The sequence below is a fragment of the Dryobates pubescens genome, chromosome 26, assembly GCF_014839835.1.
Source record: "Dryobates pubescens isolate bDryPub1 chromosome 26, bDryPub1.pri, whole genome shotgun sequence".
Classification (NCBI taxonomy): domain Eukaryota; kingdom Metazoa; phylum Chordata; class Aves; order Piciformes; family Picidae; genus Dryobates; species Dryobates pubescens.
In genome coordinates this window covers 14,537,779-14,562,654 of record NC_071637.1, presented here as the reverse complement: position 1 = coordinate 14,562,654, position 24,876 = coordinate 14,537,779, and the positions used below count along the sequence as shown (strand labels likewise).

The 24,876-nt window shown below is 44.9% G+C and overlaps 1 protein-coding gene across 1 annotated transcript in view; it reads right to left on the bottom strand.

Annotated features, from left to right (window-relative positions):
• The window catches only part of PTPRT (protein tyrosine phosphatase receptor type T), a 435,070-nt gene that overhangs the window by 23,212 nt on the left and 386,982 nt on the right, over nucleotides 1-24,876 (bottom strand). The window contains exons 20-23 of the mRNA XM_054173729.1: nucleotides 17,245-17,432; nucleotides 10,917-11,004; nucleotides 2,070-2,146; nucleotides 1,048-1,084 (exon numbers count right to left, since the gene is read on the bottom strand). Coding sequence (XP_054029704.1) covers nucleotides 1,048-1,084; nucleotides 2,070-2,146; nucleotides 10,917-11,004; nucleotides 17,245-17,432 — 390 coding nt within the window. The remainder of the gene's footprint in view (nucleotides 1-1,047; nucleotides 1,085-2,069; nucleotides 2,147-10,916; nucleotides 11,005-17,244; nucleotides 17,433-24,876) is intronic.

The following is a 24,876-nucleotide window of genomic DNA, read 5'->3' as shown; positions in this document are numbered from 1 at the left end:
GGCAGAACTTAATTATCTTTTCTGTTAATAGCACTTTTGCAGTGATAGATGTGGTAGAGGAAGTGGTTGTGGCAATAGGAGTTTGGCCAGTGGTGCAGGAAAACAGCACCCAGGAGTAAGAATGTCATCTAACGTGGAGCCCTGAGTGCTGAACTGTGTTGGGTTTTTCTCTCTTTTTCTTCCCCCCACCTCCTACCCCCACAGGCACAGGAAACTCATCAACTAACAGAAGGTGGTGATCAAATGCATTTCCTCCTATTTCACACTCACCACAAGTTCATCAGTCACAGGCTTATTCATATTGCCCCCCTCAAGCAATTTCAGTCCAGAAGGTAAACCCAAGCTCCATGAAGTCCTTTTTAGTTCCAATCTCATACTTCATGCACAACAGACACATTATAGATTGTGCTGCCACCTCTAAGTCTGCAGCACTTTTTATTTCCCTTGCTGAGGTTTTGTGTTTGAGTGTCTTAAAGATCCTGCATCATAGTATCAGAAAGGTTGGAAAAGACCTCTGAGACTCCATGAGTTCAGCTGTTAAACCATCATTGCTGCTAAACCATGTCCCTCAGCACCACATCTGCATGGCTTTTAAATCCCTTCAGGGATGGGGACTCCACCACTGCCATTGGCAGCTGGGGACAGGGAAGAAATTTCTCCTGATGTCCAACCTAAACCTTCCCTGGTGCAACTGGAGGCCATTTCTTCTCATCCTATCACTTGTTATGTGGGAGAAGAGAACTGCACCCACCTGGCTACAATCTCCTTTCAGGGGGTTGTGGAGAGTGAGAAGGTCTCCCCTCAGCCTCCTTTTCTCCAGGCTAAACATGCCCAGTTCCCTCAACTGCTCCTCACAAAACTTGTGCCTTAGACCCTTCCCCAGCTTCACTGCCCTTCTGTGGATGTCCTAAACCCTTCTCCTTTGTGCCCCCATACCAAGCTCCCCGGCATTCCCCCAAAGAGATGTCCCTCAGTGAATATCTCTTACAACAGCTTAAAAGAGCAGTGGTTTTTACAAATACTTAAGACATACAAGGATGAACTTGCCTTGGGTTGCAATGTAATGGCGAGGCCGGTGGTAGCCCTGGAAGAAAAGAGAAACCTTGAGATCACAGCTCAAAGCACACCAGCATGGATTTTATACTCCCCAGGTACCAACAACTGCTGCTTTCTTAACAGTGTGCTAACACTGCTTATGGAATCAATGAACAACTCACTTGCCCTATGAGATTTTAAGTGATGGGATCCTGCTTAGGCTGAACAATCAGATCTCCTTGTCTCAAAGAGAAAATGGGGCAGTTTTTAACAGTGCCTTGAAGAAACCCAAGTGCTAACCTGTGGACAGCTCTGAAAACTAACTGGCATGAAGCTGCACCTTTGAAAAGAAGGGAAGTGAGTGTTTGCCTCAGTATAAAATGTTGCACACCAGTCTTCTCTAACTTTACTAGGGGCATTCTTCACCCTTTACAGAAGGCTCTTCTGAGCAGGGTCATGTCCCTAGGAATGAGGAGCTGCAGACAAGGAGTGTGTGTCCATCACTGTGTGTGTGAGGAGGCTGCTTTCTGAATGGTATTTCCACAGAATCCCAGAATGTTAGGGACTGGAAAGGTCATCCAGTCCAACCCCCCTGCCAGAGCAGGATCACCTATACCAGGTCACACAGGAACCGATCCAGGTGGGTTTTCAATGTCTCCAGAGAGGGAGACTCCACAAGATCCCTGGGCACTAAACTGACACTAAAACAAATACATCAATCCATCTGCAAGCCCTTCTGCTCTGCAACTCTGTGGGAAGCTGCTGTCTCAGAGCTCCAGTGATGCTCCAGCACAGGGCTGACACTGATTCCTGTGCACACCACATTCTGCTTCTGCCGGTGGACCTGTCAAAGACAGGAAATCTCCATCTGGCCAGACAGAATTAACTGGAGACTGAGAACCTTCTCCCTGTCACAACACAATGTTTGTGTGATGTTCAGCTGTCACTCAGAGCAGATCAACAGCCTGTCCCTATGTCAGATGCACTGAATGCAGAAGCAGAGTTGTCATAGTGGGCATGTCCAGGAGCCTTACGTCGATGTAATTGGCGTTTATGTAGTCAGAGTGAGGGTCCCCATCCAGCAGCTGCAATCTCACTCTTGAGTGATCATCTGAAAGAAGGAGAGAAAGAAAAGTGACAGTAACGATAAAGAGGAGTTTCTAAGTGGTTTATTTTACCTGCTGGCTCCTGCAGGTGGGTAAATGAACACTCCCAATAATAAAAACTGGAAGAGTATCCCAGGAATTCCTGCTCCTACAGGCCCTTTCTCTTTAATATGCAAAGTTTAGATCCTCAGGTGAGTGTTCATTCACACCCTGTGCTCACTGAATTCACTTCTCTCACCACAACCCTTACAAAGCTTTTACACAGACCACAAGTGCTGCTTGCTGTTGGGGTCTCAGGACAGAGCTTTGCAAGATCTCCATTACAAAAATCATCTTCAGGCTTGGAAGTAACAGCCTGCCTGGCTTCAGCTGATCTATGGAAACTGAGGCAAGAGATGAAGCTGTCAAGAGCAGAATAAAAACGAATAGGTCACGACAGAGGTGGAAAAGAACAAGGAGAGGGTGACATGGCAAATGAAATCCTGCAAATAAGAAATGGGCCAACCCAGAAACCCAGCAGAAAACACCAAAGGGATTCAGAGCAATGTTCCTTCATGCAGCCCACAGAACTCATGGCAGCAAAATGACACCAAGGCACTGGGGGGGGGGGGGGGGTGGAAATAAATTAGAAATGTTCATGATTTTGAGGATGTTCAAAGTTCCTTCAGATAAGGAAATAAAATAACAGATATCAATCTTTCCATCTCCCAGCATGCTCTGCAGTTCAGATGCAGGAAAGAACCACCCCAGCAGGCAGATAACATCCTGATTTTCCACCAAGGAACATTGTGATCGTTCTCTGGAAGAGCTGGTGCTGGGCTCTGTCACAGGAGATACTCGCTGAGCGAGGCCGTGGGGCCGATCTGGTCTGGCAGCGCCAGCGCTGGTCCACAATGAACTGCAGAACTGCCATCGAAGGGCCAATTGCTTGGCAAAGGCTACTGGGGGCACAGAGGTCCCTGCTGGGCACACTCAGCTCATTTTTTAAAGGATTTTTTAAAATAAATATCATAGAGAGTCCACTAAGTTTATTTCCTCCCTACCAGCTGTGTAGAGCCCAGCTCTGTCTGTAAAGCACTAATGTTTAGATGCTAAATGCAGGTCTCTAAGCACAAATTGCATTCAACTGGAGAGCACAGCAAGAAAGCCCAGAAATACAAGGTGTGATTCTGCAGTAACTCAGTCAAAAAGGGCTTTACTCATCACTTAATTAAATGTAGAATCAGATTCGAAATGTAAAGACATATGTGCATGCAGTTCTCCACCCAGGATTTGGGGATCTATTCAATTCAGCTAAGTAAAGCAATGATTCTAATACTCTGCTCATTCTTTGGGTGAGATTTTCACACCCCCCCAAAAAAATCCCAGGACGTTGTAGTGTTTATCAAATCCCATATTTGCATTCCAAAAAGGCTATGCAGGCAAATCCATCAAAGGCTCTGCTGTATTTGGATTAATAAATATAAGCTTTGTGGGTACTGTGAAAGCAGGTATATTTCTCAGAGTGCTGATGATGTTCCCAACTCCAGACAATTACCTGTGCTCAAGGCAACTGCACTAGGAGCTGCAGTAAATCATGTGGTTAGACAGACAACAAAGAATTTATACTTGGAGCAATTCACACAGACAGACAAAGAGCTGATTAAACCGGACACGGCGATGAAATACACAACGCCTCCCGCAGACAGCTCCACGCTTGCAATTCAAGGCAGCAAAGCTAGTTAAGAACCACAGCTAAACCCCCCCAAGGGCTGATGGTCAGGAGAGGAACATCTGCTGACTCCTCTTGTAATGGCATGATACAATAACCTTATGGAAGTCTTAGCTTACTGCAACAGTGATGACACCAAAACTGACCCCGATGACAGGCAAGAAGAATCTCAGGTTGATGTTTTAATTGGGACAAAGCTACAAGCACATGGTGTGTAGCTGAAGTGCTCTGAAAAGCCCTCAAGGAAGAACCTGCCTCTCTTCATCTAATAGAACTAAACCTCCAAATTAAGTTTCAGCTCTTTGAGCCACTCTTTAGTTAAAAACTTAGAACAGACAGGATGAATATCTCCTGAGGGAGCACAATGGGAAAGACCTGAGAAGCAGACTGCGGAGCAGGTCTGTGCATTTCAAAGGATGATGGATAAAGAAAAGATGATGTGAAGCCATGTTTATTGCTGGGGTTTTCTCCCTTTAAGCCAGATATGATTATTTTATCTGTGAATAAACAATAGAGGATGAAGAAATGCTCACTGGATATTGTTAAAAAAGGGGACACTCAGGTTTAGGTCCAATTGTATTTTGGAATACCAAAAAATTGCTTTTAGCTGAACTGGAGGACAGAATTCCAACTACTTCATTGCATATTTTACAAGAATGAGATTCATTCCTGTGGGAGATTCAGGCACTCTAAGTGTGAACAGTGCAGCAGGAAAAAAAAACCCCAAGAGATCAGTGTATATGGTAAGCACATCCTTATGCTTACCTATGCCAGGCATATGAGCATCATGCAACAAAGCAATGACGTCTTTGTGGCATCTTTAATCTTGTTCTTAAGATGAGGCAAAAAAGCCTTGAAAAAAGTTCAGGAAATAAGGGAAATCATATCCTAGGCTGCATCAAGAGGAGTGTGGCCAGCAGGTCAAGAAAGGTGATTCTGCCCCTTTACTCTGCTCTTGTGAGACCTCCACCTCCAATACTGCCTCCAGTTCTGGTGTCCCCAGCATAAGGCGGACACAGAGCTGCTGGAGAGAGTCCAGAGGAGGCCACAGAGATGATCCAAGGGCTGGAGCACCTCTGCTACGAGGACAGGCTGAGGGAGCTGGGGGTGTTCAGCCTGGAGAAAAGAAGACTCTGTTGGAACCTTTGAGTTGCCTTCCAGTACCTGGAGGGATCCTGCAGGAAGGCTGCAGAGGGACTTCTCATGAGGTTGTCTGGAGACAGGACAAGGGGGAATGGTTTGAAGCGGAGGGGGAGCAGGGTTAGACTGGATCTGAGGAAGAAGACTGTGGCACAGGCTGCCCAGGCAGGGTATGGATGCCTCCTCCCTGGGAGTGTTCAAAGTCAGGTTTGATGAGACCTTGAGCAACTGAGTCTAGTTGAGAGGTGTCCCTGCCCATGGCAAGAAGGTAGAGTAGATGATCTCTGAGGTCTCTTCCAACCTGAGCCGTTCTATGAAGTTGTAAGCTCTATTTTTCCCAACAAACTTCAGAATTTGTCATTTTTTGTTGGGTTTGAGTTTGGGTTTTGTTGTGGTTGTTGCTGTTGTGTGGTGGGGGTTGTTGGTGGTGGTAGTTTTTTGTTGGGTTTATTTTTTTGCTACAATGGAAAGGAGGAAAAAAAAACCCAATGCAATTTATTAACGCTCTTAGCAGGAACAATCTTGTACTTGGTGCTTTTTTATCTACAGACTTTAAAGAGATTTTTAAAGAACAGCAAATGTCTTCACTGCATCTTTTCCCAGCAGTTAAAAATTTATTGCCAGTTCTGCACCTTATCCACAGGACTGCACTATCCCAGGAGAGCAGGTATTCAGCAGAGTGAGATGAAAGCATCACTCAGCTCTTCTGGAGGTTTAGCAGACTTCATCACTGTCTCTTACAAATGGATTAGAAGGAACTTTTTTAAATGAAGGGAGAAACAGAAGAAAATTTTCATGTCTGTAACATTCACAACAGCCCCCCCCCCCCCCCCCCCCCCCCCCCCAAAAAAAAAGAAAAAGGAAATATACTTTACCAAATGCATAAATTGATTTATTTCTCCCTGTTTACTACAGCCCTCGTGTGGGTTAGCAGAACTCTAAATTCGTATGAAGGGTACTTTGAGTGAAAATTGGTCTTAAAACACGTTTCAGAAATGACAAGAATTGCACTCAAAAGCACTGTGCTCCCTTTTTTAGCACAGAAATCTTCCAGTTTCCAACTTCTGTCAAAATCCCCATTACTGATCATTTGAAATAGCATTGTAATTTTTCCACGTCTCAGTTTGACACCAGCACTGGATTAATCTCACACAACTTTTGCCATCTAAATATTACACAGCTAGTCTAAACTGGCTGTCAAGGTTCCCCACACAGCCCATGGAGAAATGCAGAGATCTCTTGGAATGATTCAGCCCAGTCCTGGTGTGAAAGGATGATTTGTCCTCCACAAGGACACGCTGTCCTTGGGCTGTGCCTTGAGACATGAGTAACAGCGAGGTGTGATACATTCTGTGCTCCCAGGATGAGACACCACAGACATTGCACAGGCAAGCAAGGGTTTAAGACATCATGGAATGGAAGTGCTTGGAAGATGTAAGGCTTCTCTTCTAAATCCCATACTGACATGGGGTTTATTGTAAGCATTATCCCTGGCCATGATCAAGATGTGCACTCTGTCTGCGTTTCAGCTGAGAGCTCCCTTAATCTCTCTCTCTTGCTCATCTCTTCCACCACAAAATTCACTGATTAATTCTGTCTTCCAGCTCAAAGCATATGGCAGGCAGAGTCTGAAGGAAATGAAGCAAAATCCTCTACTGTCTTTTGTCATCCGCTCAGTAGTTTTCAATGGACATCACAAGACTTTAAAGAGAGCACCTAAAGGGTAAGATTGTAGAGATCCACTCTAGAGACAGCAGATGAGAGGATGTCTAAAGCAGGACTGGTAGGAGCACCTCTGTCAGCACTGACATACTCCTGTCAGGAGGTCAGCCAAGGGAGAAAAGAAAGGGAGAGAAAGTTCTCTCCTGTAAGTCAAAGCAAAACAATCTAATATCTTCATCTCCTCAGCTCTCATCTGAGAGTTACATCTTATAAATAATGACTCTAAATTTGGAGAAGATGGGGAGAAACAGAATAGAACCAAAGGTCCCATATAGCCTCTAGATGTTTTCTCTTCTATGTAATGGGTTCAGCTCAATCAATAAGAGCTCAACATCCCTCCCTTAACAACCACTTGCTGATGCACTTTGAAGGCCTCAGTATCTAGGCCCTAAAGCAAATTTCTATCATTTTGCTTCAGCCCTCGCCCCTGAAAGAAAAATCCTGCATCTGCACAAGTGTCTGTGCACCCAAAGTGCAGGAGCAAAGCTGGTGGGCACTACCAATCTAACACTCAGTTCAGCTAGGGCAGCTCCCTTCAGCACGGGAAGTCTCTCCAATCCCAGCACATCTTTCTATCATCAGCTATGGTTTCTGTGATCATGAAGACATCAAATCCATTCCTCAGCTTTTCCTGTTCTCCAAAACACATACCACCGTCACAGGTTGAAGGGAACTCTGAAAAGCCAGGGTTTAAAGACTGGGAGAGCTTAGAGCTTTCTTGCATCTCCTCTCTGTGAACAGATTAGCCTCATCTGCAGTTTTGGTTTGCAAATGTAAGAAGAACAGATGTTGGGGTTGGCAGTAAGATCCCGGTTTGCACAGAGAGCCACGAAGTTAATACAGCCCTGGGAAAGCAGTGAGCCGAATAAAACAGTCCTGTCAGTGTACTATTACCCAGAAGGCCATAAAGACAAGATCTAATCTGCTGTGATTCACTGAGCAATGCTACTTACTGCAAGAGCTTACAAACCCACATTTTAACTAAAGTCTCTGAAGCAGTTACAAAAGTTAGATCAAAACCTGACTTTTCAGTTCACTCCCCAGAAGGCAAGGGCTATCTTGTCCCAGGAGGGATGAAATGGCAACTCTGATTAAAGAAAAAAAATTGTTAATTACCAGCTGCAGCCTTTTACCAAAGCAACTGGTAGGGGCAATCAGTGCATGCTCTGGGTTTTACCAGCAGTCACGATCCCAGTACAACGAAGCAGCTCAGGGTGTAATCATTTCCAGCTCCCCTCCTCTGTGCAGGCATTTGCACAGCCTATGCCCACTGAGCACAACCCTTTCTCCTGACCTGCCTGGAGGGAGCTGCTCTCCTGCTATTGTCAGCCCTAGGAGGAGAGGCTGAGGGAGTTGGGCTTGTTTAGCCTGGAGAAGAGGAGGCTCAGGGGAGACCTTCTTGCTCTCCACAGCTACCTGAAGGGAGGTTGTAGCCAGAAGGGGGTAGGCCTCTTCTCCCAGACAACCAGCAACAGAACAGGAGGACACAGTCTCAAGCTGTGCCAGGGTAAGTTCAGGCTGGAGGTGAGGAGAAAGTTCTTCCCAGAAAGAGTAATTGGCCATTGGAATGTGCTGCCCAGGGAGGTGGTGGAGTCCCCATCCCTGGAGGTGTTCAAAAAAGGATTGAACGTGGCACTTGAAACCATGGCTTAGTTAGTCATGAGGTGTTGGGTGATAGGTCGGACTTGATGATCCCTGAGGTCTTTTCCAACCTTATTGATTCTATGATTCTATGAATTCTCTCCTCTGGATCCTGTCCTTGCCTTTACTCAGGGAAGTTGCCCAACTCACCCATCAGTTGGGTCCAACTCAAGGCCTAGCCTGCTGATAATTTCCCAATGGTTTACAGAATATCTGGTAAACAATATGCCCTGCCTTAGTTATCCTCCCTCCCTTTGCCCTAGCCTCTTCAAAGTGAAGCAAGGATTTCACTCCATTTTATCACTCTTTAGTGCACATTACTGAATCCTGCTTGCTGCCTTTTAGAAGAGCTGTTGTCTCCTCCTCAAGCTCTTTGTTCTGATACATACTTGAAGTGAAGAAAAATCCACTCAGCTTTGTTATTTATCTTCAGCTCTTCTACATTCCTCCTTTTGTTCACTACCTTGCTTTATCCATGCTTTCCACCCTCTTGACCTCACTCTGAAATCTTTCCCAACAGACCTCAAACTTGAGCTTCTTTTCCCATGTTTTGTGCTGTGCAGATACTTTTCCCCTAGCCTTGATTACATTTTGCATGGCCTCATTCAAGCTCATCACCTCCTATCTGTGCAGCTGCTGTATTTGTATTTACAGCTAAAGGCTAACATCACTCTTTGTTAGACCACAATTCATCTTGGGCATCACCTTCCCTTTAGATAATATCCCATTTATCTTCCCTGATTTTGCTTCCTTAATTTCTCCTCACAATTTCACTTGGAGTTCAACATTTTCTTTGTGACCACCTTCAACATAAATTAGATGGTGGCTGTAGCACACAGCCTTCCCTCTTTCCACCTCCACTTTTACATTATGTCAACTGCTCCCTCAAAATCATGTAAAGAGTCTTTCACATTTCCTTGCTTATGTCAAACTATGGCACTTCCACCTTCAACCCAGTGTGTAGTTCTTATAGCTGGATGACTCATCTGTCTTAGACTAATTTAATCTAAGATAATTGTCTAGACAGGTAAATTGAACCTCTGTCTGGAGGCATCTCTCTACAGTGAGGTGGAAATTTCAGGCAGCTGAAGGAGATGGTTTTCACAGTGACTACAATACTCCAGTGCTATCACTTCCCTTTTCCACATGGAGAAGCAAACATGGATGGAGCTGGTAACCTGCTCACATCCCACACAATGCCAGCAGCAAACACAGGATCAGATCAGGGCTCAAAACCTTCCAATCTTCACTTTCTTCATCTTATTTACCAGAACAGAGGTTTCTCTGCTGTTCCCCCCAAAACTCCTAAAGCAAACATTTCCTTCTATTCTTAAAAGAAAGGAATAGTTATGTGTGAGAAGATCTTTCTTTGTGGCCAAGGTCTTTTAAGTTCTTTGGTTAAGTGTGTTTGTTCTACAGGAAACACATCTTTAACCTGAGAAGAAATATACTACCAAATACATCACTCAGGGTGACTTAACTTTGCTCTTACATTGTTCTGTAGATGTATCCAGCCAGGAAAATCTGCAGCACATCTATTTACACTCTTAGTTCTTGCTAGTCTCAGGCCTGGCTTCTCCAACTTGATGCTGCTCAGCAGCCCTTGAAGAGAATTATTCCTCACTCCTCCTCTCCCCAGTCATTTTAAGGAATAATGAACCACCAGGTAAGGTGCCTGGAGAGCCTGTGGAAAGCTCAGCTTTGGAGATCATTAGGCAAAGACAAATATCTGATAGAAATGACTAGAGGTGATTCTAGTCCTGACACGGAGAACAAAGCTGACCTAAAGGGTTTTATGGAGTCTTCCGTCGCCCTGCAGTTCTGCCATATATCAATATTTCTATAGCATCAGCAGTCATTGCTGTTGAAAGAAGTAAAACTATAAAGCTTGAGTTCATTTTCAGCTTCCTGCTTGTGATTCTGAGGCAGAAGCTAAGCTTGTCCCACACATCAAACCAGCTCTCTGGGGACAAGCACTGACTGCTCCACTGGTTACTGAGCACATGGCAGGAAAAAAAATCCAATCCCCCATTCATATCTAAAAATCTGATGTATCTGCATCTCCTTTTGTGCTCCCATTCTGGCTCTGAAAGCCACATTAAGTAGTAAAAATGAAAAGAAAATGGACATCATCACCCACTGTGAAAACCTACCAGGAGGATTTAGCCCTTAAATTAAGCACAAAGCCAAGCAGATGTGTAGAAAACCACAAAGTCATGTACTGACTTTATGCAAAACAACAAAACCCAAACCAACAGCAACAAAAATTACAAGCCATCACAGAAACAGCCTGGACCAGACAAACTGGAGATACTCAAGGTGAGGCTCGATGAGGCCCTGGGCAGCTTGATCTAGTTGGGGATGTCCCTGCTGACGGCGGGGAGGTGAGACTGGATGACTTTTGGAGGTCCCTTCTGGCCTGGACCATTCTAGGGTTCTACTGAATGCTCAGCACCTCCAACCACCCTTAAATGAGATTCTCTATGCCCACTTTTCCACAGGGTGCACACAAAGCCCTCCAGCAAGCTCAGTTCAATTGTCCAATGTGAATTTACACCTACAGGAGATTATGTTTCCGTATCTGTTCTTGTTGCGGTTCTCATCCTCCTTGGCTGTATCCCAGGATGCTGTCTGCCCCTCGGGGAGGGCCTGCAAAATAAACAAGAGAGGAGTGTTTAGGAAAATCTGGCCTGTGCCTTCAGGTGGATTAAGGTGACTGAGCAGGGCAAAACTGAAGGTGGTGCATAATTCAGCAGTCAATGGAGCAAAGAGCTGTTCCTGAGGAAAGGGCACGGCCACTAATGCCGAAAGCAGCACTTGGGGCAGACCATTTGCATCTCTTGGCTTCTGCCAATGAAGAATTGTTCTTTCCCCAGCTATTTCAGATCTGAAAGGATCAAAGGGATTTGTTCCTGGCTGCACAGTCAGAGGTTAACCTTATTTCCCCTGTAGAACATGGTTTGTGGAGATTTCACAATACAAACCCTCCCGGGGAAATCCAGGTAGCTGAAACACAGTGCTCAGTTCTTCGTGTTTCAGTTGAAAACAGATACAGTGGCTGCACTTATTTCTGTGTTAACAACAAGGTGATGCAATACAACCCACTAGCTGCTTTGCTTTGGGGAAAAATGAAAAAGCACAGGGTATTAGATGATGTGTAAGGAAGAGAGGCAAAAGGAGGTAAAACACATTCATGCAGTGTGAAATAAATGGCCATTGTTCCTAAAATCTGCTCTTTTAGTTGAGAAAGGATGGGATAAATAAACTGACAGCACACAGTGTTACCTTGCCCTACAGCTTGGACCTACCACTACTCTGAACACACTCAGCTGAGCCACTTTTCCCTTGAGACACAGCCAGGAAGGAGTTTCAAGGCACAGCCAGGAAAACGGCCGTCGTGCTGGATCTGGCTGGAGGATGGTCTCGCCTTCCTCAGATGCCAGTAGCAGGATGACCCCTCTCTCTGTCTCAGGGCAGTCAGGGACATTGGCAGAGGCAGATCAAGGCAGCAGGCACAGCATCAGCTCCCTGAGGATCCCCAGCATCATCACAAAGGGATGGAAAGCCACGAGCTGCAAACCACCGCTGCCAGCCGTGATCGGTGCGGAGAACACGAATGAGGAGAGCAACAGCTCCCACCATATTCCCTCTGTGGATCTGCCTCCTCCCAGATCTACTCTCTAACATGATCCTACATTACTAAAACCAACAGCAACATTATAAATTGCATTATTTATGCTCCTGAGGGAATTATGGGGATTTTGTACCACAATCACTGTAGAATCCTATCTGCCTTAGCTAGCAGCGGGTAGTTTGGCACAGCTGTGCTGGAAAATGAATTTATATTCATCTTCCCAAGCCAACCAGGTCTATTACAGTGTCTGAATGCAATAGCAGAGAGACACAATTATTAGGATCTACAACACTGACATTACAATTAAACTTAATATGAGCAAGCCCCTGGCAGAGCAGATCGTTGTGAATTTTCCCCAAAGGGGTTCCAGGACAGAAAATGTCAGGCACTGCAGCACTGCCACAAGCACTGCTGACAAAAGACAGGGACACTGAGATCCTATTCAAAAGCCCAGGAGAAAGAGTAATAACTCTGTAATTGGTGAGGGCTTTGATCACACATATATCTCCTTTACAGGCAGCTGTTTCCAAATAGCAGCTCATCTCCTGAGCAGAAAAACCCCAACCACCCAACAAAACCTCAACCAACAAACCCAAATGCAACAACAACAAAAAAATCCTCAAGTAAAAGAAGAGAGGTGAGGAAGGTTCATTTTCATCTTCAAAGACTGAGGAAGAAAAGTTCCATGTTTTCCCACTTATATCAAATTACAGCAGATTGACCAGAGAATGGCAATAACTATTAGACATCTCATCACAGCTGTCTGCAAAGAAACAGAAAGGGGGAGGGGGCAGGGCGAGAAGAGAATCTTTTCTCATGACTTCCACATGGAAGGAGGTATTCTGGCCAGAGAAAATGCATTCAGGTCCAACAAATCCCTTTTCAACAAACCCCATCCCTTCATGTGATTTGGACATGACATTCTCCATTGAAATTGATGTTTTTATATTTGCCTGATATAGCAACAAAGCTGGGGAGGGGTTTGGAGAACAAGCCCTGTGAGGAGAGGCTGAGGGAGCTGGGGTTGCTTAGCCTGGAGAAGAGGAGGCTCAGAGGAGACCTTATTGCTGTCTACAACTGCCTGAAGGGAGGCTGTAGCTAGGTGGGGGTTGGTCTCTTCTCCCAGGCAGCCAGCACCAGGACAAAGTCTCAAGCTGCACCAGGGGAGGTTTAGGCTGGATGTTAGGAAGAAGTTCTTCATAGAAAGTGTGATTGGCCATTGGAATGTGCTGCCCAGGGAGGTGGTGGAGTCACCATCACTGGAGGTGTTTAGGAGGAGACTGGATGGGGTGATTGGTGCCATGGTTTAGTTGCTTAGATGGTGTTGGATGATAGGTTGGACTCAATGATCTCCAAGGTCTTTTCCAAGCTGATTAATTCTATGCTATGCTATGCTATGCTATTCTTTCTTCACTTTTAGTTTGTACAGTAGGTATCTCTGATAGCAAAAAGGGTTCATGTTTCTGTTGCTCTCTGCTTTATCAGCAGTGGCAAATCAGAACAGGCTCTGTTATTTGATCCATGTTTCTTTCTCTCTCTCTCTCTCTCTCTCTCTTTGAGTAGTTTAACAGCACAATTTCAGTGTTCAAGAATCTGCACTTAATTGTTCTTACTTTGCTTCTTTTAGAGAAGTTTTGTAAAATTTACACTGAATTGTCTTCCCAGAAGCAGAATTTGTGCTACAAGGCTGCTTCTGAAACTAAATTGATCTGATTTTTACCTGCAATTACAAGGACAGATCTCTCAAAGTCAGCTTCATCTCAGTCAAGCTTTCTAAGTACCACAGCCCAAACGTGAATTGAGGCTCATTGCAAGCCAATTTAAATCTCCAATGGATGCTTTTAGTTAGTTGACTGCTTGTTTTCAATTTAAATATGAAAACTTGAATCATTCATCTGCTCTGATCCACTCTGGTGCTGCAGTATTGCTGCCAAAGGCAACAACATCAATTAAAAGCCTTGCTGCTCATCTAGAACCAGCCACGGAGTCCTGGCCCTCTCCCTGCAGTCACTATCTTCACAAAAGTGGTGGCAAAGCTATTCCAAACAACTCTGCTGTGAACCAGGGTTGAAAACTGCTTTGGCTTAAAAAAAAATCCCAAGCAACCTGGAAAGGAACTGTTTCAACCAGTTCAGCTCCTCATTCTGGTTCTTAGCAAAGCCTTGCACCAGGTTGCATGTAAGGAATAACTTCTTCCCTGAAAGGGTTGTCAAGCCCCAGAACAGGCTGCCCAGAGCAGTGGTGGAGTCCCCAACACCAGAGGGGTTTCAGTGCTGTGCAGATGTGGTGCTGAGGGACAATGTTTAGCAGCCAGCTTTGAAATGTTGGGTTGATGGTTGATCTTGATGACCTTAAAAGTCTTTTCCAGCTTAAATGGTTCTATGAAAGCATCTACAGTAACACCCTGCTGCCCAAAGCTTTGCAATGCACATCACAGTCTGAACTGTGATTTTCTGACCAGACAGAATCTGTGCAGCCAGCCAGCAAGGAAAAGGTTAAAATCCAGAGGTGACTTCAGTCAGCTGAAGCCTCTCACTACTGAGATGCTTGAGGAAAGAGCCACAAAATCCAAAATAACTAAACAGCCTCAGTAATGCAGCAGGAGAATGTACTTTAGTGACATCCTAAATCATAATGGAAAATGAGTTTGGATACTTAGGCTTATTATCTGCACAGCCAGTAATTGCTGCTCGCAGTAAGTCAGTGGGCATGGTCCCACAGCTCACAACAAATCAGGGCTGATGTGTTCAGAGGAAGGAGCAGGTGACACTTAAATGTGTCCCCTTTAAACGTTTACAGCTAGGCCTAGTCCCAAATAGTGCAATCTACAGCCAGTGCCAGTGATCTATTTTTCTCTCGTGGCCTCCACAGTTTGTTGCTGAACAGAAGCAGCAAGCCAACAAAAAGGCCCAAGTCATACCCTGGCCTCAGGTGCAGCCCCAAAATAACACACACCTGGCATGTGCTGACAGAGTCCCAAGTTCCCACACCCAGTCAACACCCGTTTCACACCACCAGTGACACCACTCACACAATCCCATCCTGCTTCTTAGCTCCGTGGGGAGCTAGGTGCGAGATGCAAGCACCAGAAGTCTTTCTCTAGATGCTGCTGGTAAAATGTGCTGCCTGTGCTCTCCTGGTCGGTAGGTGAAGGTATGATTTCAACAAACACCAAATGTAATTTCCAGGTTGCTTGGTGGAGATGAGAATGCAGAGAGATAAGAGACTGTCACATGTGACTGATGCGCTCTGCTCAAAGTGATTTTTCATGAGAGGAAAATTATTTGCTAACATGTCACTAAATACTCTGTAATTTATGCTCCCAATTTGCAAAGTAAGTAGAAAATCAGCTCCTTAGAAGAAAAAACATATTTGGAGGTGACACTGATATTAGTCTATGAAAACACATTTTAACAGAGACATCAAATCCTCATTGAGGGTTTTATGAACCATTCTGCAGAACGGTTGGCAAAGCTGGTTTTGCAGCTTTGTGCTCCTCCAAATACCAGTCTGAGACTCCAGGCTCAGCCAGCTGAATCCTCCCACCCTCCTGGAGTTACAAGGCTCCCTGACATCCTCCTGCTTTTCAGGTGCTGCTGGTGGAGGCTGAAAGCTATTTGGAGCTGAAGTGCTGCCGGCATCCCATGTTCTCAAAACCAAATTCCACCACCGCTACTCTGGGCAATTACCTCTGATTGCAGGGTAGAACAGCACATGTGATTTGAGAGCTTGTGGTATTCTCCAGTCTCTTTCTCTTAAAGAAAGGCATTATGCAAATCTATATAATGCCATCATCATTATGTACGTATGTAGATAGCACTTTCTGGGGAAGGCAGAACTTGGGGAGCTGAAAGTTGCACTGACATTTTTCATGCTAATGTGCTATTTTGATAATTACCAATGCCAGTGCCAGAAAATTACATATATGCCAGCACCTGTTTTCTTCTTGAACATCAAGAACTACATCTTAGGGTATCTGTAATTGAGCTGAACACAGTTTTGGGTACTAGGCACGGAAATGGAGGCTGAGAGGGGGCTAAGTAAATCTCCTAAGAGAATTATTACCCTTTTTCAATATTAAACAGAGCTCTTTATATTAGATAGTTTAATTAGTGTGCTTGATTGTGGGGCAGGAGTGCCTAGACCCAGTTCACATGCAGTTACCAGAAACATTTGTTACAACAAGCCTTTGATGCATCTGATTAAAAAATACTCCCTGGTGACAAGCAGGGAAAAATTGCCTCTCAATTACGGCAAACCCCAGCATCAGCGGTACAAACCCCCTGGACTCTTACTTGCAGGGTGGAAAAGAGAGCTGTTTTCATTAAGTAACTTATTTTTCACAGCTGTTATGTTATTTTTAAGTAGTTTTAATGCCACTATGCATATTAATTGCTTATTGCCTTCCCACAAGCTTTACTACGTTCATTATAATTATCGCTTGCTAGATAGAGCGAGGTCTCACATATGTTTGATGCTATTTCCCTCTTCTGTTCTCCCTGCTCTAAATGTGGATTTCTCTCCCAACTCCTCCCCAAGGTCATGTTTCCTCCTGCCATTTGGATTGCATTCCTGGTCATCCCAGCTTGAAGAGAAGAGGTGGGGGGGAGGTTGGCTCCTTTCACTGCTGCAGCTTGCTCTTTGCTTCTCTCCTTACATGGGATGGGAAGAGTAAGTCAGCTGAATATATTCTGAGCCAGAGGATTGAGAATACTGCTGAACTCCACCTTCATGCAAGCTACTCGAGCTTCCTGCCTTTGCCTTTACAATTCTACATTCAGGTCATTAGTCTATGATTTAATCTGATCAGCTGTTGATCAAGAGTAATTTGAGCTGCCAAAAATCTCAAGTAAAACCTTTCCCTTTAATAAAAGCCTGGCTTGTGCTATTGTCAATGAAAGCACATCAATAAGCAGAGTCTACAGCACTGCAAGTCCTGAGTTCAGTTACCTGCTAATTATTTACTGTCTGCTTTTTTATGGGAGGGGGAGGCTCATGCTAATGGAGGAGCACCATGTCTATTCTCTTACTGATGCAGTAAACACATTTTCTTTGGACCAGAGGACCACCAAAGATTGGTAGCGCTGCAAAATCCCACCCTCAGAAAGAGAAACGAGATGGAAAGGAAAGGATTAAGAGGGCAAATGAATTCAGAAAAAAGCAGCTCTTCAAACCATTTACCCTCCCCTCCCAGGCATCTGTCCTTCCTGAGTGCAACTTCTCCACCCATTCACGCAAGCATAGGTTCCTCTCACCTCATACTCCTCCTTAAATCCATAGCCCTGGCCTCGCTTCATCTGGGTGATGTGCTGCAGCAGGTCGGCCACGCGGATGGCTGGCTGGAACTGCCCCCGGGGGTAGGACATTTCCACCGGCTCACAGCTGCGGTATGGGTGGGTCTGGATAGTCAGGGTTGGCTGGGTCATCTCTCCATGGCTGCTGTCTGTTTTAAAGACAGGGAGGCAAAACAAGCTTTCACCCTTCTGGTATTTCCATTGGTTCTTGCTCTCAGTGTGCATTCATTTCTCCACTACCCCATAGGATGGTGCAGGCAAAAGAAAGGAAGGAAGGAAGTAGGAAACACACACTTGACAACAGCTACAAAGACTAAATCACACTTTGAAAATCTTGTGTGCCAAGCAGACAAACCCAAAGAAATAGAGACACAGTAAGTAGCCCATCAGGCTAACAAGGATCAGCACAGAGACACAGCACAGTGTGTATGGGTGAGCTCTGCAGAACCACTCCATCGAGTCAGCCTCCCTCTCCTCACAGACCTGCAAAGAACACTGCTGGAAGACACAGACAGATGAGCAAGATGTTCAAGCAGGATTTGGGGTGAATAGCAAGAGATAACTGAAAGGGGCCTGGGTTAGCAGCAAACCAGTTATTAGCATTTCAAGTAAGCCACACAGGATTCTAAAGGCAAATTAAACAGCTCTGCTGATACATCAGCTATGAGGATGCCATATTATCAGAAATAACAAAGCAGCATCAAAACATAGTTACCTTGCATGCAAACACTTACATTTCAGATATGTAAACTTAACAGAAAAGTGTGGGTTTGGGGTTGTTTTTTTAATAAATAGATAAAAAATTATCTGTAGCACTACACAGATGGGATTGTGACAACTTATATCCCCAGCAAAACTCTATACAGAGTGAACTAACAGACAAGAACTTAAATAAACAAGTAGTGCCTTACTGTTAAAATATTTATGTTTGACAGCAGAAACTCAGATTAAATGAAAAATTCAGTTTCTTATCTACCAGGGCTGACTAAATTTAAACAGTTGCCCAAATAAAGCAGTGAGTTTTCCTATAATTAGAAGTGTCCCAGATGATCAGGTCCTTCCCTACATACAGGTCTGAACAGTCAGCATCAATTCTTCCTGGTCTTACCCAAAATCAACCTATTAGCAAACAGAAAACACCTCCCTCAGATTGTTCATAGAAACCTTCAAGACCACATACACAAGGCTTGTTTCTTACAGAAAGCTGCCTGACAAAGAGCCTGACCACTATCCCTGGTCAACAACGCAAGGGTCATGGATTCAAAAGGGTAAATAAATCAGCTTGCAATTTCAGGGTGATTTCAGAGAGGCAGAAATGTGGTTGGAATGGTGGTGTAAACGTTGCTGTCCTTGAGAAATCGCCATGGAGTTCTGATCAGAAGCAGCCAGGATCTGTGCTGTGTCCCTCACTGCAAAGGTGGGCAGGAGCAGATGGATGAGGACACCAGAACGCCCTGCCAGAAGCTGGCAAAGCAGTGCCACAACCAAACACAACTCATAATGCTTCAGCTGCTGTACTGGGGGAAGGTATCCAGACTGGGATCTGCTCTGTTTTGAAGCTGCAGGACTATGAAGAGGAGGAAGGAATGCCAGCAGTGGGCACCAGTGCAGGGCAAGCTGGTCTCCGTGTGAGATGGAGTGGTGGTTGACTTATCAGTGATACTGAACACATCCTGCCTCTTCTGAAATACATTAGCACAAAGCAATCATCTGCTCTGCAGATTAGGCTACTGAATCTAAGGATTTCTGCATCCCAGGTTCTCACAAACACAGCCATATTCCCAGGATACTCAGAGATTCACAGAGCTATGGCTCTAGCAAAGCAACACTCTCATACAAAATGGAATAAATTTGGGATTTAAGGAAGAGGAACATCCAGAGCATTTGTATAATCATCCCTAATGCTCCGACTAATGACAGTGTGAGAACTCTGAACAGAGGGAATTTCAAGGCTTATTAATTCCCCTAGTTGGATTCCCTTTCCCAGTGCTTCTTCCCTCCCCTATTCCCTATTAACCTTCTGCAATGAAGAGGGGAAGATTTTTATTGTAGGCCATTTCCAACAGACGTCCTATGCTTAATTTTCCATCATTAGGTTTAATACAAACCCAATTTCACAACTGGCTTCTCTGAGGAACCTGAAAGTAATGCCACATTTTTTATCAGCCCCAATTAAAACACATTACAAGATCCCTAGTCAAAAGGGAGTCTTAAAACTATTGTGTGGTCCTGATGCTCATATGGCCACAGGCAGGGGGAGAGCTCACAGGCTGCTTGGAAAGAGTAGCTCAGCTCAGCCAGCACCTTTGCAGGCAACTCTTATTTTCTCTCTTCATCAGGCCCTCTAATTCTGGTACATTGTCTCTCTTCTCAGAGAAAAGGATCACAGAGAGAGGCAAATGCCACAGAAGTGGCATCCCCTCCTTTCCAGAGTAATGTCCCTTAAAGTAGGCCCCTGTGCTATGAACCTGGTATGCGCCAGACCAGAACTAATTCTGTTCAATGATTTGACTTCTCAGCTGAGTCTCTGCTCAGTGCAGCAATGTGCTTTACAAGTTCTCAGGGAGAACAACAGAAAAAAAATCAAGGAAAAATGACTTTTTTTCTTTTCTTTTTTAATTTGGAAAGAAGCTTGAAATCATTCAGTCTAATACCCAGAAACTACCAGACACAGAGACTCATGCATCAGTTTTAGGGGGATTCTATTTCACATGCAGGTCTTACCCCTGGTCATACATCCTCCCTTTGTGGGTAGGAACACATACCACCAGATTTCTCTGCCTCCCAAAGATGGAATCCAGTTCCAGGAAATAACTCCAATGAAAACCTTTCAGGAGCTGGTGATTTCACTCTGACCCCTAAAGCTGTGGCAATGGTTAATTACCTTTGCTGTCTAAACATTTCTTAATTGCAGTTCGATTTTGCTTAGCTTCGACTTGCAGGCACTGAATCGTATTATACCTCCTGTTAGATTAAAGAGCCCTCTGAGCATCTGAAACCCTGACCCATGCAGGCACTGATCAAATCACTTCTTCAGTTTCTCTTTGATAAAGTAAATCAATTGAGAGCTTCTGAAGTCTCATTAGGGCAGGATGTTCAAGAGCTCCGGCTCCTCCCCAGAACCATTTCCAGTTTTCCACAGCTCCTTCTGTGCAGCTGTAAATAAAACAGGTATTCTGCATGTTGCTGGGAGTGTGCTGTTTGTAGAGGATCTAACATGAGCAGCTGCAATAACAAACTAGGCTGTCAGATGTTGGTTAACCCTTTTTAGTGCAATGCTCTTGCTGCCCATTCTACGGTATCTGTTGCCAAGGCAGACGCTTTGTTCTCTGGAAGCCTTAAGAGTTCACGGAATAGCCTGAAGTTGTGTATGTGATGTCAAATCTGTGTGTGAGATGGTAAATCAATGATTCACTGGCTCTCATAGAGCTAGCCTGACTGGCAAAATCTTCAGGCATCTCAGCTTCTCTGTTTAGGGTGTAGCTGCACATCATCCCCTCAGTTTAGGAAGGACATCGAGACACTTGAACATGTCCAGAGAAGGGCAACAAGGCTGGGGAGAGGCCTTGAGCACAGCCCTGTGAGGAGAGGCTGAGGGAGCTGGGATTGTTTAGCCTGGAGAAGAGAACAATCAGGGGTGACCTTATTGCTCTCTACAACTACCTGAAAGGTGGTTGTAGCCAGGAAGAGGTCGGTCTCTTCTCTCTAGCAGCAGGCACCAGAACAAGAGGACACAGTCTCAAGCTGCACCAGGGGAGGTTTAGGCTTGAGGTGAGGAAAAAGTTCTTCACTGAGAGTCATTCGTCATTGGAACGTGCTTCCCAGGGAGGTGGTGGAGTCGCCATCCCTGGAGGTGTTCAAGAGGGGATTGGACGTGGCACTTGGTGCCATGGTCTAGTCATGAGGTCTGTAGTGACAGGTTGGACTCGATGATCTTTGAGGTCTCTTCCAACTTTGGTGATACTGTGATCATATTTAAGGATGCTGCCTCCACTTTTAATATTCACAGACTTGCCCTGCTTATGAAATGCTGCTTCTCTGACTGTCTTCTTTGCTAGAGAAATAACCATGGACTTGCTGCAGTAAGCAATGAGGTCCTGTTCTGCCAAGAGAAATGAACTGGACTCCAGTGAAAAGCTGAAGCAGAGGCCAGGTGCTAGCTGGCAGCTTCTCCCATCTGATGAGTAACCCTGAGGCTGAGAGATTATTGCTTGCCCGCTGCTACAGCTCCTTGTGTTATACACCTCTGTTGCTACCCAGACAAGTAAAATAAATACATCTCCCTCCATGGGAAAACCGATAAAATCCTCCATAGATGTTACAGAAAAGATGAAGAGCAGCTGAGAAATTAGATTCCCAGCCTGGAAGTGGCTCTGTATGATCAGACTCCTGTGGCTCTGTATGACCAGACTCCCTTGCAGCATCTCAGTAAGGGTGGTGGGAGGGGATTTGCTCATCCAGAGCAGCTTTGGGGACTAAAACTCTAGATCCTTTTCTAGGTCTTGTTTCATGATTTTGTTAGCCTGGGAGGCAGATATCTGGACACAGAGTATGACATTGCCTTCTGACCAGAAAACTAAGCTGTGCCTCAAACTAAAAGCAATGCAACACCCAGGTGTCAGCTTGGGTTTGTGGAGAAGGTTCTTCCCAAGCTTTTGCTGCAGTATCTGTGACTTCCTCCTGCATCTGAAACAAGAAGTCTATCATCTCTGTTTCTGTTTTTATTCTCCTAGCCTGGGCTAGTGTGTAACACGATAAGACAGCCTTTGCACAAAACAAATTACATTCTGAGTGGTGTTTGTGATGGATTTAATTACACACATCTCCAGCCTCTCTACACCAGAGTAAGGGTTGTCAGTTATGTGACATCTTCCAAGGATGACTACAGCATAGCTAATATCTCATCCCCTCACATTAAGGATACGGTGCAAGCTGGCAAAACTGATTTGCCTTTTTGTGTGCATCAAGGCTTTATTATATGATAAATGCCCAGCTATAATATGCTCTATCCAACACAAAGAGTGGCACAGCAAACCAAAGTCAAAACATCGTTTGTCTAATGATATCAACCCAGCTATTGAAAGGCATATCCCTTAACAAAAAGCCTTCTGACACCAGGACTGACAGAAAGCAGAGGAAGCATCTTTCATTTCAAAGGATATGAAGAAGCCACATGTGCATTAAAATAAAAAAGGGAGAAGGAAAGATAAAAGCTGGAGAAAGTAATTTTCTCTAGATTCTAAAGAGATTTTAAAGACTCACTTGGTAAAGACCTTACACAAGTGCATTCTAATCTTACAGGAACTACTGCATACATCTTCTTCACCACACAGTATAAAAGAAAATCCCCCTAAAGATGTACAGAAGATGCTTTGGAGAGCTGATCTGAGACTTGCAGAGCTGCTGTAACAGCACAGCTCTGCAAATGCATGGACCTACCCCAAGTCTAACCTCTCTTTGCCTCCTTGGTGGAAAGGAGCTATCAGATCTACCCAAGTCACAGAGCAATGCTTTACTTACAGCTGAAAAAGTACTGGCAACTCCAAAACAGCAACAGCAGAGAAAGCTAGAAGCCACTAAAGAGTAGGGGAAAGAGCTTCCCAAGAACCTGATCACCTGCAGGCAGAAAGAAATTGCTTAGCCTGGAGAAGAGGAGGCTCAGGGGAGACCTTATTGCTCTCTACAACTACCTAAGGAGAGGTTGTAGACAGGCAGGGGCTGGTCTCTTCTCCCAGGCAACCAGCACCAGAACAAGAGGACACAGTCTCAAGCTGTGCCAGGGGAGGTTTAGACTGGATGTTAGGAAGAAGTTCTTCATAGAGAGAGTGATTGCCCATTGGAATGGGCTGCCTGGGGAGGTGGTGGAGTCACCATCATTGGGGGTGTTTAGGAGGAGACTTGATAGGGTGCTTGGTTGCATGGTTTAGTTGATTAGGTGGTGTTGGAAGATGGGTTGGACACGATGATCTTGAAGGTCTCTTCCAACCTGGTCTGGTCTATTCTATTCTATTCTAAATGTAAGAGAAATTCAACTCAAGTAACATCCTATGAGGGCATGTGCCTCTGCTGCTCATTCTGCTGCAGGCCAATATTAGCATAGCACTGGTGTGGAAGCCTCTCCTACAGCTCCTTAGAGGCTGATATGGTCTGGGAGGCTACAGAACAGATCAAGCCACTGATTTTTGAGCTTTCAATGCATAAAAATAACTTGTCCTGCACTGTAAAAAGTCAGCAATGGTGACATTTGCTAAGCAGTGATATCAGCTTCTTTGTATCTTTCTTACATCTTCAAACATTAGGTTGTGGATATGCTCACAGCAGATCGATTAGGCATGGGTGAGAGCTCATCTAAGCTACAAAAGAGGGAATTCAGGGCAAGTTTCTATGCCACTTGAAGCACAAGCCAGTTTTAATGTGAGGCTTCATGGCAGCAAGCTTTCTCTGCTTGTTCTGCACACCTGCAAGGAACTACATGCACTGCAGTGCCCATCCTCTCTGGAGCGCAGCAGCTCCTCTGATTAGGATCTTTCTGAGCAGCAGAAATGGGAGCAAGGACAAATGTCCTCACATAATGCTGGTAATGGATGCAAGGAAAGGACATGATGGTTGCCCTGAAGAGACTGTGCTGATGACATCTTCTGAACATCTTCAATAGGTCCTGGTCATGCACATCTTCTCCAAGAATCACCTCTAGCATGTCCAAAGAAGGGCAGTAAAGCTAATGAAGGATGTACAGCACAAGCCTCGTGAGGAGTGGCTGAGGGAGCTGGGGTTGCTCAGCCTGGAGAAAAGGAAGTTGAAGGGAGACCTTCTGGCTCTCTGCAACTCCCTGATAGGAGGTTGGAGCCAGGAGGGGGCTGGTCTCTTCTCCCAGGTAACAAGGAATAGGAGGACAGGAAACAGCCTGAAGTTGTGCCAGAGAGGATTTAGTTTGGATGTTATGGGAAACTTCTCTGAAAGGGTTGTCAAGCCCTGGGCCAGGCTGCCCAGGGGAGTGGTGGAGTCCCCATCCCTGGAAAGATTTCAAAGGCATGTAGATGTGGTGCTGAGGGGCATGGTTTAGTGGTGACCTGGCATTATTGGGCTAATGGTTGGACTCAGTGATCTTAAAGGTCTCTTCCAACCAGTATGATTCTGTGATTCTCTGAGTCCAAGCTTGTACTTCAGGTACCACATGGGCCTTACTGAGATGTAAATAGGGATACAGACCTCCTTTATTTCTTAGCATTAAGTATTCACTGCTCTAATGAAGCTGTTTGTGCAAAATATTTACATGCAGAGTAGTCTACAAGTGGAACAGAAAATTATGGAGCTAAAAACATGCTTTACATAAAACCTAAAAAAAAAAAAGCATTAATCAAGTATGGGAGAGAGCAGAGGCAAAACCCAACCCCCCTACATCTTACTATCAACAAATCATGTCATGGCCAAGCCTAGGGATTCATCCAATACTGCAGACACAGAGCATTTATTAGCAGAAGGCATAACAGATGGGAACAAATGGCCCTGAACTGCAGGTAGTGCCTACAGACAGATATTGGTGGAGCAATGACTGATGCCCCTTTTAAGATTTCTTTTTCCTTCCCAGGAATG